General features: G+C 41.3%; 2 protein-coding genes across 9 annotated transcripts in view; one reads left to right on the plus strand and one right to left on the minus strand.

The window, feature by feature from the left end:
* Positions 1–9852, plus strand: part of LOC129194105 (uncharacterized) — a 35301-nt gene extending 25449 nt beyond the window's left edge. For 3 of the 7 annotated variants that reach the window (XM_054799030.1, XM_054799031.1, XM_054799033.1), the window contains 9 exons: positions 648–725; positions 816–890; positions 983–1069; positions 1158–1249; positions 1355–1440; positions 1518–1581; positions 1653–1858; positions 3724–3891; positions 4026–9852. In XM_054799030.1, coding sequence (XP_054655005.1) covers positions 648–725; positions 816–890; positions 983–1069; positions 1158–1249; positions 1355–1440; positions 1518–1581; positions 1653–1858; positions 3724–3891; positions 4026–4261 — 1092 coding nt within the window. In that variant the 3' untranslated portion in view covers positions 4262–9852. The remainder of the gene's footprint in view (positions 1–647; positions 726–815; positions 891–982; positions 1070–1157; positions 1250–1354; positions 1441–1517; positions 1582–1652; positions 1859–3723; positions 3892–4025) is intronic. The other 4 variants (XM_054799036.1, XM_054799032.1, XM_054799035.1 and 1 more) reach the window with 2 other exon arrangements.
* A 2542-nt stretch (positions 9853–12394) lies between these two features.
* On the minus strand, positions 12395–16890 carry ntpcr (nucleoside-triphosphatase, cancer-related). Of its 2 annotated transcripts, XM_054798780.1 has the most exons (5): positions 16822–16890; positions 16327–16489; positions 16136–16238; positions 14787–14996; positions 12400–13061 (listed from the first exon to the last, which is right to left on the minus strand). In XM_054798780.1, exons 1-5 carry the CDS (start codon positions 16853–16855, stop codon positions 12984–12986), a joined length of 588 nt encoding a protein of 195 aa, XP_054654755.1. In that variant the 5' UTR covers positions 16856–16890; the 3' UTR covers positions 12400–12983. The 2 variants fall into 2 exon arrangements, with proteins under 2 accessions (XP_054654757.1, XP_054654755.1); XM_054798782.1 differs by lacking the exon at positions 14787–14996 and having other exon boundaries at positions 12395–13061.
* Between the last annotated feature and the right edge of the window lie 181 nt (positions 16891–17071).

Genomic DNA, 17071 nt, shown 5'->3' on the forward strand with positions numbered 1-17071 from the left:
GTCTACATGGCTGTAATTATGGTAAGAGATGTGTTTAGAAAGTCAAACATGTTTTCTATGCTCTAACTATAAAAATATTCCATTTACTAACATTGAATCTTACTTTGCGGAAACTCACTTACCTTGGTCGGGTCTGAAACCTATTACCCGCGATAAACGAGTGATGACTTATTTAGAACCAGGGGGAAAAAAAACATCATTGCACATTCATTTTCTACTGCTTAACCTCAGACCAGGATAAGCACAGGGCACAGGACAAATATAAACAACCATTCACACTCACAGTGACACCTATGAATAATTGAGAGTAACCAATTAACCTAACATGCATGTTGTTGGACTGTGAGAGGAAACACAGAGTGCCCAGAGAAAACCCATGCGACTATCATAGTACAGCGCAATACAACAAGTAACATTTCAGTAAGCTATTCAAGAGGTATTTAAACAATGCACCTGACAACGCAGTGACGCCACCTGCCCCTGTAAAAATGAGCAAGCTGTGAAGAAACCAATTCTCAAAGGAAAAACAAATGCAATGTAAAAAAAAAAAAAGGATTAAAAAAAAGAAGTATCACTGGAGAGAAAAAGTTCAAATATTTTGATGAGCTGGAAACATTTTTTGTCAGTGAGAATTTTCCTCTCAACAGCACCAGGCAGCTCAAAAAGTTGAGGTCATGAATCTGCAGGACAGATCAACAGCCACTAGAGGACGCTGTGACACCATGGTGAGCTTGAACACACTTCAGCTGCATCAGAGGCGAGGCTGTGTGGCCTGAACACAGCTATAAACCTGCCATGTTTTGTAACCCTTTTAGGACAGACCTCCTGAGCTGCAATCTATGGAGGGAACTCTTGAGAGGAAGCAAAAGCTGCAACTTGGAGGAAAGAAAGTAAGAAAGATTTCATTCATTGTCCGAGTCAGCGCAGTCAGCAAGTGTAAAGTCCCCAGTCAGCAGCGCACGCTCTTATCTTATTTCCACAGGCAGCCTCCAGAGGCTGGAGCTCATATCATACGGTCTTACATCGACACACCTTGTGCTTCTATCAGGATGGAAAGGATACACTAAGGGTAGGTGGAAGGAACGTGGAGAAGCCATGAATAATTGAAGCGGACAGTAAATTGTGGTCAGCGGTGGTCAGCCTGTGTTGTCCTGCAGAGTTCTGCATGTGGCCTTCCTCTGAACCTCATTGGAGCTGAATGTTCACCTGCACCAGAGTACACCAAAAAGCCAAACTGCTTCCGTTTAAGGTAAGCTTGTAAGATTAATGAATGGCAATGTTATTGATTTCACGCCTACTGAAATATGGATCTTTGAATATCAGGGAAGTCTAACAGTTTATTCATTCAATTCAGGCTGCGTGATGGCTCAGAATATTTATTCAATGCTTTGTCACGCTTCATGATGAAGAAATGGATGATGGGAATACAGGCAAACACAGGTAAACTGAATTGTACTAAAATTAGGACTCGACTAGCTGTCAACGTGAGATTTTAATGTTTTGTTATGTCTTAAAAGGTCCAAGTCAGTCTGCATCTTCATTATCAAGCATGCCAGTAGATCAAGACATCCCCTTTGCCTTGTAAGAAAAGACCCTCTCCAACCTAACAACACCTCTGGTCTTGACACTGATGCATATCTCCGTCCCCATAGAAGCCCTCCTCTTTGCTCAGGCTGCTATGGTCTGGCTAAATGCTTCTGCTCTACCCAGCATGATGTCACCTCCACTTTCCCCAGACGAAAACCCACTACCAAAGCGATGGTTGTCCTCGCCAGAGAATTCAACCACATGCCACAGAGTCACCTGAGACATTTAGAGGAGCATTGGGGCATCTCATCTCCACATGGACACTCCTGCAGTAAGACATTTTCACTTAGAGTGGTTAGGTCACTGTGCATCGGGGCACTGTAGTAAGTATTGTAACTTACAGAGATGTAGAACGCCACTGTGTTATAAGGATGACACATTCCCCGAACCTGCAGAGATCTTAACAAGGATCTTCTATTTTATGTACTGGTATATTATTAAATTGCTAGTCGTAGGTGAAATGGAAATTCCATGGTTGTAATTGTTACATTATTGATGTACAGTTGTTACAAGTTGTATATATGTAGTATTCTTGCCGCTAGCCGTCAGTAATGTTACATTGATAAGACATGACATTAGATTAGATTACCTTCACACTGCATGGAGTCAGCCACGGCATGGCCGACATTCCGTGTGGAAGTGGTAAGTTTTTGCCTTCTTGCATTGTCGTTCTCACCCACTTCATTTGGAAATTTCAGTTTAGAATAAAGAAATTATAGGTTTACTAGTTAGCTCAATAGCATACTATGTTTAAAGCGGCGTCCGTCCGTTAAGTCCCTGCTGCGATCCCGTAGCCTGCGTATTACAGTGGAGCAATGTGTTGTAAACAAGGAATAATAAGAGTGTAGGGCTCTATTATTTAGGAAGTCATAAACGGGTTTTCTATGCTCCAACTATGAATTATCCCATTTACCAATATCGAATGCAACTTTGCGGAAATTCACTTATCACATTCAAGTCTGCAACCAATTAACCGCAAGGGATGACTGTATAGTACTGAAAAAATTAGTTTAGGATTTTGGTCTTTCCTCAATGATGATTTAATCTTAGATATTGTAAAAACGGACACAAAAACCTGCCAGGGATATCATGTTTTTTTGAACACCTCTGATATGAACTTTAATTGCATTCTCTAAAATGATTTGTGCCATTTGCAAAATACACACACAATTTCTGCTACACAAATAATACTGACAAAGTACAGGAAATTTGGAAATCAATTGTTTGCCTCCATCAAGAGTGTTAATTAGCATGGGAAGCGCCTCGAACGCCTTCTGTTTTACTTCTAACACACACAACAGCTGCAAAGCAAGAAGCTGGGTTAAAGTTAATGTGATTAAAACGTTAAGTTAATTATGTATTGATCGCTAAAAATCATGTGGTGTCCAATCATCATGATCGTTATCACTGACATTAATATTCTGGAAGTCCAAGGTTTTCTTTGCCACGTTTTCATGACCTTAGCGTTGTACAATTATCTTTTTACATGTTTTTATGATGTGGCAGTGATTAAACACAGCAAAAAATAAAGACGTTTTGAGTCCACCTCAACTTTAAATTATGACTCCCTTGTCAGGTTTCTTTCGTCAGCAGGTTTGGAGAAAGTGTCATATAGATTATTTTGACCCCTAATATTACAATATTAATGCACAGGGTGATCTCACTAGATCAGAAAAACAGTATTAACTATTAAAAGTATTTGAGAAAAAAAACACATTAGATAAATTTGGTGAGTTCATTACCACTGCAAAAGACAACAACATGAATAACTCTAACAACATTAAAAAATATAGCATTAATAACAACAGTGTCAATCAAAACTGAGCCCTTATATTATTAGCATGCGCAGGTAAGCCAAGCAAGGCGTAGCTTTTTTATATAACTAAAGCTGCCCACTGAATCCGTGTTATCGTTTTACACAGCTGTGCCTTTAAAAGAAGAATTTAAAAAGGGATAATCCGGCTTTGTTGCATTTTGACAGCAATGATAATACGTCGGTGTAGTGAATGCGGGTGTGACATGTACCACTAGGGGGAGCCAACACACTGTGTTACGACACTACACTGCATGTTTTCGTTCATTATTTGTCCTCATTTGCTTAAGTTCTGCCTTTATTTCCTACCTTTCCCTTGACAGATGACGATAATGATGATGATGAGGATGATAATGGCAGCTGTAAGCAGACAGTGACACACAGAAATGAGAGAGAAAGCAGAGACAACACCTCTTCCACGCCTTTGTCCCATTCATGCAGCAGTAAGGACGGGCTGAGCAGCAAGCATCGCTCCCACTCCTTCACTTCTGGTTAGTTTACACTTATTAACCTCCCTGACCTTGTTAATGCCTCCTGTGTGTGTGTGTGTGTGTGAGTGAGTGAGAGAGCGAGAGAGAGAGAGAGAAAAATACACTTCACGTTCATGTTCTGTGTTGTCTCCTAGCAACGTATCAGAAGATCAAGCCTACCCAGCAGACGTCTGGAGGCCTGGAGAGAGGGTCTAACTACTGTGTGACACTGGTGCTGGGAGACAAGCCGTCAGACAGCAGAACCTCTGGAGCTCCTTCAGTGACAGTGGCTGGATGGCAGCAGGACCCCTGCCAGATGAGCTACACCAGCCTGCCACGGCCTCGCAACAAGTCTGTTTTTAAAAAGTTCTTTGGCAAAAAGGACCTGTAAGCGTCTAATGTGCAGTGCACACGTTTTCATTGAGAGCAAAAACTATCTACTACTGACCATATTTATATTTAGCGGAGCTACCACGGTTTTATTTGAATATGCGGGTTAAGATATGTCATTTTTATGAAAGAGTGTGTGTGTGTGTGTGTTTGTGTATAGTTTTTTTGTGCACTGCGTAGTGAGTCTAATTTTCACATTTGCCTTACGTTTCTCTCCAGATAGTCTTTTATCGACGTACGTACAAAACAGCTGTGCAGTAAGTCCATGTAGAAATGACATTTGCATGCTAAGCCAAGTGATAACGCCAACAAAATAATACAACTCATTACGTTATTGCTCCACATAACCGCTCCCCTTCTCCATTTACTCAGTGTGCGCCGCATCCAATTATTTTCTTTTTACACAAAAGTCTGCAGTTTGATACTGCTTGTTTGCTGGACACGTCTTCAATAAGCGTGGACCATTCGTAATAAAACATTCACAACTTTTTTTGTTCCTAACAGTGAGTTATTCACTTCGAACTTAGTTTGTATTGATTTTTGTTGTTTTTGCAAGCTTTGTTGTTTTTGTCCACAGAGGGTCTGGATTGATGAACGATGAAAAGATTTTCTTTTTGCATCGTGGAACCCGCCACCATTAAAAACTGACGGTTCACCTGGTAATCAAGTGTGAAGGCATTGCAGCTGCTTAGTGAGCCATATGCATTATGTTTGCAAAATTGTTTTGTTTAGCCATGCAAATTTATTTTTTAATCTCTTTAAGATGTGAAAGGATTAGCAAAGGGATATCTTTGGAGCTTTTTAAGATTTGAATTTGAATGAAATGTCATACACACGTCCAGCCTTATGGTGCATACCTACTGCTCAACAACAACAGCATGACTGTAACTTAACTGCCATACAGTCAAACGTTGGTTTTCATACGCCCCGGCTTTCGAATGAGTCGCATTTTACCAAATATTTTCACAAAAAGTTTGGCTTGGTTTAGGTACAATATTGCCCTGTGCTGTATCGTTCCACGAAATCAAGTGCCCAAACAAAACACCCTACACGATGCTTCCTCACATTTTTTTATCGAGTGCCTCTGTAAACTAACCCGTCATGAGGCCAATGATAGTTGCGAGTGCCAGCAATTTGATAAAGAAGGTGAGAAACACTCTCGAATTTTGTCTTGCCAGGATTTGCAGGAAGTCCGCATCAACTACAAGTTCCATCCATTCGTCATTTATAATAATAATAATAATAATAATAATAATGGATTCGATTTTATAGTGCTTTTCAGGGCACCCAAAGCACTTCGCAATGAAGTGAACCCGTTATTCATTCACTCCTCAGTCACACACTGGTGGTGGCAATCAACATTTGTAGCCACAGCTGCCCTGGGCTAGTCTGATGGAAACGTGGCTGCCAATTCGTGCAGACGGCCTCTCTGACCACCACCAAACATTCATTCGCATTCATACACCAGTGTGGGCAGCACCGGAGGCAAGGTGGGTGAAGCGTCTTGCCCAGGGACACAACGACACTGACTTTCCGGATTACCTGCTTTACCTCCCGAGCCACTGCCGCCCTGGCAATACTTTATGATTATTTTTGCATGTAAAACTAACCTATAATTATTCTCTATAAAATGTATTTTGGTTAATATTATTGGGTGTCTGGAACTGATTCATTGAATTTACATGATTTCCTATGGGGGAAAATTGCCTCGGTTTTTGTCGGACGTTTTGGAACAAATTGATGACAAAAATCGAGATTCTGCTACACTTTTCAGGAGCAGTGTATCACCAAACAGATGTTTTGGCCCAACAACCGCCTCACCTGTCAGTTTCACATAGCACAGCCAAGATACCGCATATTTGGCACGTACAGTGTGTATACCGTGTGTGTATGCACACATGCACACAGCCGCTGCAGAAACACACGTGATTGAAACAGAACAACAAGCGCCTGCATTTTTTTAGTCCAAATTTGCCAAATTCATCTCTCGGAAGCATCCATCATTGCAGGTCAGCAAGCTGTGAGTCATTACCGCGTCTGCACTGGGTTGCAACCACGCACGGTACATCTTGTTCAATGTATACGGGAATGTGTCCACACTAGTTATTATGTTCTCTCCATGTACTCTCAGGCAAGGTTGGGGCAGTACACACAGAGCATCTACGCTACAGTCTGTGATTCTCGACGTGAAAGAGGGGATCTCTAGATATGTTCAAGGTCTTTTCACACCAAACACACCCAGGCATGGGTTTATGCGTTGTCCTTTCCTTTAGCAGAAGCATCGGAATGTTCGAAATATCTCGGTAAAGTTACACATTAAGATTCAACATAAGACAGAAGATGACGGCCAGCTTGATTTGCGTTCAGTTTGAAAACGACACGCACGTGCACAAAGGGAACACGACCCCAACGATTGATCACCGTGCCCCTAATCTTTGTGTCCTCTCAGTGAACTTTTAACCTCTGCATGATCCGCTGACATTTCTCATCACTTCAACCACTGCTGTAAGGGAGGTTCACCCCTCCCCCTCGGTGACACAGTTGACTGTACAATGCATTTCACTGGTGCGTCACCACTCGTTGAATTGAAGGCCAACAGAGTGAAGTGAGGGATAAACGCAACACAAAATACAACTGTGTAATGTATTGATTGTGCTTTCCACAAAGAACCATCAAGGAAGTGTGATCAGGCCTCTTCCGGTGGTGGTAAGGTTGCTTGGCGATTTGTTTTGCAAGGGAAGTATTTTATAAATTATTAAGGGGAGGGGATGTGCTCATTTCACGCTCGAGCTTTGAACTCGGATGCAAAAGCGGAGTTTTGTTTGAAACCCAACACTCCCTGCAACACTGGGGGGGCTGGGCCGTTAAAATGATGTAAAAGGAAGAGTGGTTTAGGAATCAGGATGGGAAGCAGGATGGAATAGTGGTTAAGAAGCCAGATCCAATGACATTCATTTCACAGTCTTGACATTAACTGCCCACCTGTCAAGGCCAGTCAACCGCGGCGATGCTCATTAGCACGCTGAGCCGGAGAAAAAGTGCTTTTTTTTTTTTTAGGTGTGTAGGGGATCCAAGTGACTGGCTGTTGCAAAACAGTGAAAAGTCACATGCCCTGTAACACGCTCATATTGACTTCTTTCCATGTGTTCCTTCTAAGGAGCTTTAGCTCTTACAGTCTTAAAATAAGTCATGCTCCGCTATAGGCACACGTCATGTGACTTTTACATCCATCTTTGGACAAACAAAAATGTCCTTCTTTGAACCTCATGTCAGACTGCGGGGACTTTTTGACCAACAAGAATCGTTATGTTGTTGTTCTGCAATGAAAAGAAAGCATGTAAAAAAAATATCCCCAATGAATTTGGAGACAACCACTGACAGTGGCCAGTTTGTTTTCATTTCACAGGGGGCCCTGTAGACATGAAGTAACACCCGCACAGTCACCTTTACACTCCTCTTCTTTGTTTACAACAACTCAAGCTCTTATGCTGCAGGGACTCGAGGCGGCTGCTAGCGAGCAAGCTAGTGAGTTTTCGAGCTAACAAGCTAACCAGTAAGCCTCAAATGTATTTCTTCTAAGCTTAAGCCAAAAACCTACCACTTCCACACGGAATGGGAAGAGAACCTTTTTCCTCTTCGTCATGTCGGACATGCCATGGCTGACTTTGTGACTTCATGCAGAGATAAGGTGACGTCTCAATGTTTTGTGCCATTACTGCCACCTAGTGACCAGAATACCACTTGTATTTCAATATGTTTTGATTCATACTAGGCCTTACAAAGTCTACCATGAAAAAACAATCACTTATAAATGAATTCATTTCTGAAAAACCACCATATAGCGAGGTAGCGATACTATTGTGAGGGACTGTACTGTCACATACTGGCCCTTTGTAGGCATTGTTGGAAGTAATTAGCCAGTAAAAAGCAGCTAAAAGCTTGCACAATCAGCAAGCGTCATTGGTCACGGAGTGCCGTACTTGTGTCTCAGGCTAGTTCCTGGTTCCTCGCAGGACAATGAACAGACGGGTGGTTACACCAACTGAATTGTTGTAGTCACATGAAATTGTGAGAGTATTATTTCTGTGCCTTTATCCAGATCCCCATCAACATTTCATGGGTTCCTCCTTACCCCATCCCATGCACCACTCTTTTTCCCAAGTGAGAATCAGGTTAGTATTTTCTGCTAACTCATACTTCTATTTCACTAGGTCAAAAATGACTGCTGTGACTGCGATAAAGGGCAACAAAGCTCAAAGTGGCTAAAGACCATCTCCACAGTACTACAGGCTAGACTAGATGCACAAACATAATATCCATCTAGACAGCAATGTCATCGAGCTCCCCACAGCAAGTTCCCCTTTGTCCTGGATTGTCTGTAAGCTCCGTGCATTTTTCTATACGCCCTATGTATGGAGGGATAAAAGAAGCGGGGGTGCCAGACAGACATCTGTCCCACAGATTTGGCGCGATTGTATCTGGGAGATACGGATATTTAGACCCTTCGTATGCATTTAAGCACGACGCTGCCCGAGCTCAGGGTACATTAATGCTGAAGTGTATCCAACTGTGACGTTTTCACAATGATCACTTGTGGTGTTGGAAATGCCGCTGGGAAGACCAGAATTGTACTGGCATGCTTGTATTTTATTTTGAAAGCCTGACTTTATCTGTGCTGCTGCTTTTTCATTGAAGTTAAAACGTGGGATAAATACGGGAAGGTATTAAAACGGGAGGGCGCGGGGAAAGACAGGCATATGCGGTTTGTTTCTTGCGGAAAAGGGGAGGGCTGACATGCATGCTGGGAGTGAATGCTGAAAGCTGCTGTCGCTTAGCGGAAATGACTAAGAATACATTGAAAATTGTCGATTAGTACGCCGTAGTACATTATAGTCATCCCTCGTTGATCGCGGTAACTGGTACCAGACCTGACAGTGATAAGTGAATTCATATGAAGTATAATTCTTTATATATCAAATATGTTCATAGTTAGAGCATAGAAAGCCAGTTTATGACCTTCTTAATACAGTTTTTAAGATTATTAGAGCCCCCTTGACATGAAATAACACCCTTAATCAGCTTGACAATCGTACCCAAAATAGTAAGCAACATCAGAGAAAATAAGACATAATGTAAACTCACACACGTTAGCATTGGGAGAGTTACTTGTTGATCCTTTCTTCCTTCCGGTTTCTGTACAGTACTTCCTGCGGTGGCGATTGTCTCAACAATGTAACATATTGTCACATTGATGACACCGAGTGACCAGTGTAGAATACAACCGATCAATCTTTCGGTCTTTCAATGCGTTTTCTGAATGCCTTGCATTTGTATATTTGTTTATTTTGCAATTTTTTCTGCCTGAAAATGTTTAATTTAGGCCAAAAATATCAGTACAGAGATGAAATCACAGTATGTACTCTGACTTTGTTACTTATTAAAAGTTGTTCTGATTATGCAAGGTGGCTGTTATTAACTGGCGGGAGACGCAATCAACTGCACTCATTCATTCATTCCCAGACTGAACATGAAACATTAAGGGTGTCACGAGACACTCGGTTCACAAGACGAGACGATACACGAGACTGGGTCTACGAGAACGAAATGAAATGAGATTTTAACATTACTTTTAAGAAAAGTACAATGAAAAAAACCTAAAACAATACATTGCAGTCTACTAATTTAATTTCTACTACATTACCTTGCATTGCTTTTCATGAGGCTACACTCTGTGTGTATGCTACCGGCCCCGCCTCCACCCCCCCCGAGACAAAGACTGTACGACAAATGATAAAAGGGCTCACTCCTTTCATGCCATTGTTCTAGGTGATGAAACCAAAGCACCGTGTCACTACGCAATACGTACCGGAAACGCAATCGGTTCTACGCATGTGCAGAATGCGTCTACAGTACATGGTCGGCCTATTTTTCGGCATGTGTAATCTACGGCATCCTTCGATCTATTTTACGGCAGCAATATACGTAAAAAAAAAACAAAAAACGGCAAAATTATCCAGTTCATTTTCATTTATTGTGTGATTAATTATTTCTTATTGCCCTTGAGACATTTTTTTCGGAACAAGGTATCTTGTCACATTTTAATTTCGTGAGATTTTGTGAGACCCCTACGAAACGTGCACGCTCGCATCTTACCTTTTTACATACGATCGTCGTTTGCATGGAAACGCATTCCTGCACATTTTCACTTCAAGGCCCGCTGCCTTGCAGTCGATGGACATGAAACGCGTTTATTCGCACGTTTTATCTATCGCGGACATTACCAATCCATCACTGCTTTCTATGAGCTCTACTTGATCTTGTTTTGGACACAGAAAACTGCTATCTTACTCATTCTTAACGAGCTGCACATTTTAGTCTTCAAATCCTTGAGAAATGCTTCTTCAGAAGTAAAACAAGAAGACATACAATAAGAAAAATCATGTTTTGTGCCAAATAGCAGCATTAGTGTGGATGCCTGTCTGTGGACAGATGATGTGGCACCTTCCATGCATATACTGACACTTAACCCCCCCCCTTTATAATCACCATATGGACAACATGTCAGCTAATGACATCATGATGCATCAAGAACATCCAAATGGCCTTCATGTGATAAACCTGGCAAAGGTCTGCGTCACTCTTACATAATCCATCTGCTCCCTGACAGCGGGGTGCTAAGAATCACCTGCCAATCAGGAGGCAGCTCCCACCGCTTGGCTTGCGCCGCTGTGGACTGCACCAACTCTCATAATTGCCTGTAAAGTGTGTGCCCAAAATAACACACAATGTCATACTGCAATGGAAGCTGAGAAGTTGTTTTGGATTGCCAGTCAATGAGAGCCGTGTCAGAGGTGGCCACCGAGCAGATGCTGGCGCAGCAGCCTGTCTGACGCGCGTCACAGCTGGGCTGCAGGACAGCTTACATCACTTACGCAAGCAATATGAAACATATTGCCAAAACTGTATTTTTTCCTTTGAAATGACCTGGAAACGCTTAGAGGCTAAAGCAAATATCCTTGCTGGAGGGTTTCTTTTTATTTATTTTTATCTCTATCAAAGTACCGGATTTAAAGCTCACATGAGAATTAAGTTTTCGGTCTGATTTAAATATCTTGATATATGCCTTAATACCTACTATATATGTGAAATTATAATGTCATTATAATGCAATATACAGTATACATTTCTGTGTTGGCACAGGACGTCACTGTTTGACAACACTTGGCTTGATAGCACTTAGCTGCTGTACCACCATCAATCCTTTTTCAGCTACAGCAGCAAACTAATCTCACATCAGTGCAATCGGACAACTCCAAAATCCTTCACTTGGTAATAATATTTATCCTTGACAGTAATCTGAGACCATATGGTTAGAAAATACACTAGTCCCAGGGGAAAGCCAAAAATCCCCAAATGAAGCTTGAAAAAAGCGGAAAAAAAACAGTCAAGCTCAGTATCAGTTCACCAGTTATCATGTTTTAACTACAACTGGAGGATACCTGGCAAGCACAATGTAACCCACCGGACATCATTCATTCAGATTTTTTTTTTAAATCATCATGCATTCTAATGTGTGGATAGGCATAATTATCGATGGGTTGATTTATTGATTGCTAACACCTGTCAATTGTGTGGAATCCAGTGTTGTGTGAAGCAACTGATGCAAAATGAGGTGCGCTACTTGAATGCAACCAGCAGAGTCTCAACTAGTCTCCTCTCTGAAGAACATCACAGCCTGCCAGCTATGCTATTTGCTCCAAAGCATTCCATGTTTCATTTTTTCACCTATGAATATTATTTGGGAAACAACGATGTGTTAAACAACTAATTCATTACGTCTGTATTCATGACTAATATATTCAAATTATTTTAAGTGAAGTTTAGATGGTGGAAAATATTAAAGGAAAGCTTATAAAATAAAATAAATACATCTAAAATTAATGTGTACATAATTGGGGGAAAGAAATAACCATACATTGATCATTAATTTTCCCTGCAGGCAATCCAGTTTAAGGATGATCTCTAATTTCAGTACAATAGTGTATACATTTCTTTTAAAAGAAAAATCACCCTGGAGAGGTTTTATGTAGTTTCATGTGCCCTTCAAATAACTTTAATTCATTTACCACAGGTTTGCGTATTATACCATTTCTGGGCCATGTTGACATCTGACAAAAACACACAAATTCCATACAAAATACCTGTTATTTGTCTTCTGCACTCACAACAAATCAGTGAGTACCTGCAGCATACACTACAGGCATACAAGTCTAATGTATGCCGGTGGGGTAGAAAAATAAGACATGTAATGTAAAAACCTGAAACAACTGTGAAAATAAGTTTATTTTTCAGCATTTTTCACTTACTTATCCAATAAATACAAATTTATAATAAGTGAACACATGACCACTATTACGTTTTGACTGGATTTCAATGAGCGTGCCCTCAAACTCCAAAGGGAAATTATCATTACGCTCAAAAATGAACCCAACTGAAATCAAACAATTGAGATTTTAGGACTAACAGTTGTTTGAGAACGGCAACTTGCATCTCATGATCAATTATTCAGCATTCAATCTATTTTGAGCGGGCAACAGGCAAAAAGTAAAATGTGTACATAAATAAATGCATGCGACACGCCGACTCATCAAGCAACTGGGGGTGTTTAGGTAAAGTCTAAACAAGTAAACAACATATTTTAGTTTTATATAATATTTTCAATGTTAGCTTTGCTGTTTTAAACATTCCTGGAGTGCTGAGAGAATATCCTGCAGAATGAAATTCCTGTTTTCCTTAGACACCTGAACAGGAAAACAAATACAATTGTGGTTAGAATATTTGGTCTTAAACCTCAATGAATACAATGCAAATACTTTACCTCAGTCATATAGTGTTTTCCTTAAATTGCTCATGAATGAAATGACTCACTTAACAAAACATTCCTGTCATACTGCATAGAAAAATAAACAGCTATCAAATACGAGGGAAATTAAGTTGTGATTTTGACACACCTCCCCAGCGAGTTTTCTTAAGTCGCCACCATCTTGGCTGTGACGTCACGACAGGAACATGTTCCGGGAACCAGATTAAAAAACGCAGCCATGAACTCACAGCAAAGCCAAGAAAGTGACATATTCACAATGATAACACAATAATATCGTGTTGTGATGACTATGATATAACACGCAAGCAAAATTGGCCACAAGCATGGTCAGTAAGTGACACTGACGGCTTTATGAACATGCAAAATACAAAATAGCAATTGATGTCGAGAACACTTTCCGGCCGGCAACCAAGTGCAAACAAACACAGCCGTGAACGCATGAAGACAGTGCCATAATCACAACAACAATGCAATAATAACATTCACTGATACTGTGTTGTGTTGAGTATGATGCTGTATGTTTTACTGGCAGTGATAGCCACTGACAGCTCTATGCACACGGCACAGCTGAAAACGAGTGGCAGTGATTGTTGTTTAGCCAGCAATTTGGCATGAAAATCCATGTTATCATTCTACAATTCGTAGTGATGCTGCAAATCAAAGATGAACCTTTGGATTTATTGTTGAATGCTCCAAAAGATAGCACATTAGCCGCCTAGCGTGTCACAACCAAGCCAGTTACAAATCAACACTTCATTAGCCCACCATTAGGCTGACTACCAGAGAGAATATTAGCAGAAAGAAATGTGGACTGACTTACTGCCACCTTGGCACGCTTTTCCACGGTTGAACGTCTTGTGAGTTTTTGACTATTTATTTCAAAAACCATCGGAATCGGCGAATGGCGTCTTTTGGAAATGTGAACAAGCTTACTCTGTCTCCTCGGGTGTTCCAGCAAAAGCCTTCAACACAACGAGCGGGCATAATATTAAAAAAATATCTAAAACAAACAACAGAAATGCATCCAGAACTGGACCATAACGCTTGAGAAAGCATTGGAGTGAACTAAAACTTCCAGGTGGGAACTTCTCGTGTAAACATCACTTGCGCCTCCTTCTCCACTCCCGGCAGAAGTGACGAAAAGTGTAAAGAACGGTAAATACTTCAACATTCGAGCGCGCATAACACGGGAGGAAATATGCCTTTCAATGTTTTTTTTCACGGCGCAAGTAACAAGATTAACATGTGCTTTAGTGTCATGACCACTTTAAAAGTGTTTACGTGGTCCCATAGCCTTGTGTAGTAGTATAAACACGACTTTGGTTTGTAAGTAATCTGCATGGCAATATCCATACCGGAGTCCCCCATGATAAATTATTTCAACATCTGAGTGAATCCTTTGTTGTTTAATCAGTCACGCATGATTAAGAGTTAATCCTGCTATAGTAGAGGGATAATGCAGGGCATGGCATTCTGCTGCACAGAACAGACTGGCTGCTTCATAAGACCATGTGAGATAAAGTGTAAACAGTGTCCAACAGCTACTGAGGGACTTAAAAGCTCTTAAAAGTGACCTAAATATCCCACCCCCGGCCCCCATCTCCCAGTGAGAGTCCTGTACAGTATTAGTGTTTGTACTCACCGTGAAGACTCTGACATCACTCCTAATCCGCACCTCTTCCACCAGGCCTAAGGGTTTGCCCTTGGGAATGGGGATGGTGCCCAAGATGGTGCACGATGAGCAGTCTAGTGTCTGTCTCACTGCCCTGATGAACGGCTGGCTGAACAGTTCCATTTTACCAATCTCGTCGAGGACAAACACTTTCTTGCCTCGCCCGTCATTTACGCCCACCTGAAGAGAGGATAGCATTGAATGCTTTTTAGGAATTGTCGCTTTTGCCCGGACAATGAATGGGGGAACATGCTTTTTTTTTCCAGCTTGGGTAGTGTCAGAGCCGTAACAGAGGCCGGACATCGCTTGTACGTAAGGAAGGGTACTCCGCAATGCCGGGAATGAACGTGAAGTTCGTCCTGTTGTGTTGACAGCAAGTGTCACTGTCCGACATCACACCAAACGCAGGCACTGACGTCGTCACCTCATTTTGTGATCTGACTTGCTGTGCGAACATGCATGCACTTATGCTCCACTGGGTTCTGTGAGAAACGGATAGGCCCATAAATGCAGGAACTACTGTTGGGGCTCTGATGTGCCATATTTGTATTCTCTCTGTGTGAAAGAAGCTTATATTTTCAACCGACTACGGGAACATTATTTAATTTTTTGTAATAATATTTGGATATTTATTTCACAAGTCAGAAAATACTTTGCAGTGTGTTTTTCCCCCCGCACTATCTTTGTTTTAAGTAGGGATGCACATTTTGTTTTCATGCTGATACTGATAACTTCCTGCTTCTCAAGTCTGATACCGACCCCCAGTAACTTTTGTTTTTATTAATAATGCCTTTGCTGGTTGCTGTGTCGCAATCCATTTTGCTTAGATTTCTTTAAGACACAAGAAAACCAACAACGAATTGTGCATGATGGTCCGAATTCCATTATTAAACCATTATTTAATCAACAAAACAGTTATGCTCATAACTAGAATGCATACACGGCAAAAAACATGACAAAGAAACGTATCATGGTATTATGCCACAAAATATAACACAGATGATGGTTTGCCGCAATTACAGAGACAATTTACAAGTGATAAATGGACACCACGACACCTTCCTTTACAGCAAATGTGTAGGCGGAACTCTGGGCTCAGTTTACAAGCAGGATTATTCACGGTCAGTGACAGCCAGACGGCACCACTGCTACTAAAAATGCCACTCTGGAATTCATGTGTTCTCAAGCTTCCAATTATGCCATCAGTTTTAAGAAAATCAAAAGGTTTGATGTCGTTAGGCAGCAAAAAAGGCCAGAGTTTTTCTTTCTATGATCTGTTGACAAGGGTAATTATAACCATGGTGTAGTGTGTGGCATACCTTCTTGAAGAGGGGGAGAGTCAGGCTTTCGAATGAAGGTAAATTAACCACATACTGGCCAACTGTGTGCTCGGGTCTGCCGTGAGAGGCACCAGCAATGTCTCTGTAGGGTGAAATGCAGCCGACGTTACTCAAACCCAACATCAAAAAGAGAAAGTTGTTTGATTTGGCTAGTATGACATTCCTGCTACCTGATTCTGGACAGGTGGCCTCTTTCTCCACTCACTGTGACCACATCAAACCCCACCCGTCGACCACCTTCCCTGACCTCTTCGGTGTAAAAGCCTTCCAAAGCATGACCTGATGACACTAAAGCGTCACAAGCCTTCTGGACCAAAGTGGTTTTGCCCACACCTGCAGGAAAAATACTGTTAGAAAACGGACTCAGTGTATCCTGATGAACACACACTAAATTACTACAATCAACGAAAGGCATTTACTTTTTCTTTATGGTTGCACTTCTACTTGTATTCGTAGATTTATAATTAAACACAGCATTACTGTCACTTTATCTTACATGTATTGCTAATCAAAATGGATTTTATCCGAACAAAAACCACAAAAATGGCTAGGTGCTCAAATAAAATAAGCGTTTTTTGCCCGTTTTCTTCGCAGACAGGAAAGCAAAATATCAGTTTCCAGTGGCTGTTGTTTGGATTACGCAGTTTGTAGATGTTAAAACTTACCTGGAGGTCCTGTCAAAAAAATGTGTTTGAACATGTCTTTGCGGCTGCCGTCGTCAGCCACGCTGCAACACTTCCGCAAACAGATGACGCATGCGCACACGCCTCTCAACCGAAAACTGCCCTGTGAACTCGTGGTGCTGTACTGCACGATAAATGAGTGTTAGTGCTTTTATTAGAGTTCATATATTAGGACAAGCATCAGGAGTTTTGTGTGACTTTGTGTGATATTTATTTATATTTTAATTTTAGC

This window comes from Dunckerocampus dactyliophorus, chromosome 14 (genome assembly GCF_027744805.1).
Source record: "Dunckerocampus dactyliophorus isolate RoL2022-P2 chromosome 14, RoL_Ddac_1.1, whole genome shotgun sequence".
In the NCBI taxonomy this organism is placed as follows: domain Eukaryota; kingdom Metazoa; phylum Chordata; class Actinopteri; order Syngnathiformes; family Syngnathidae; genus Dunckerocampus; species Dunckerocampus dactyliophorus.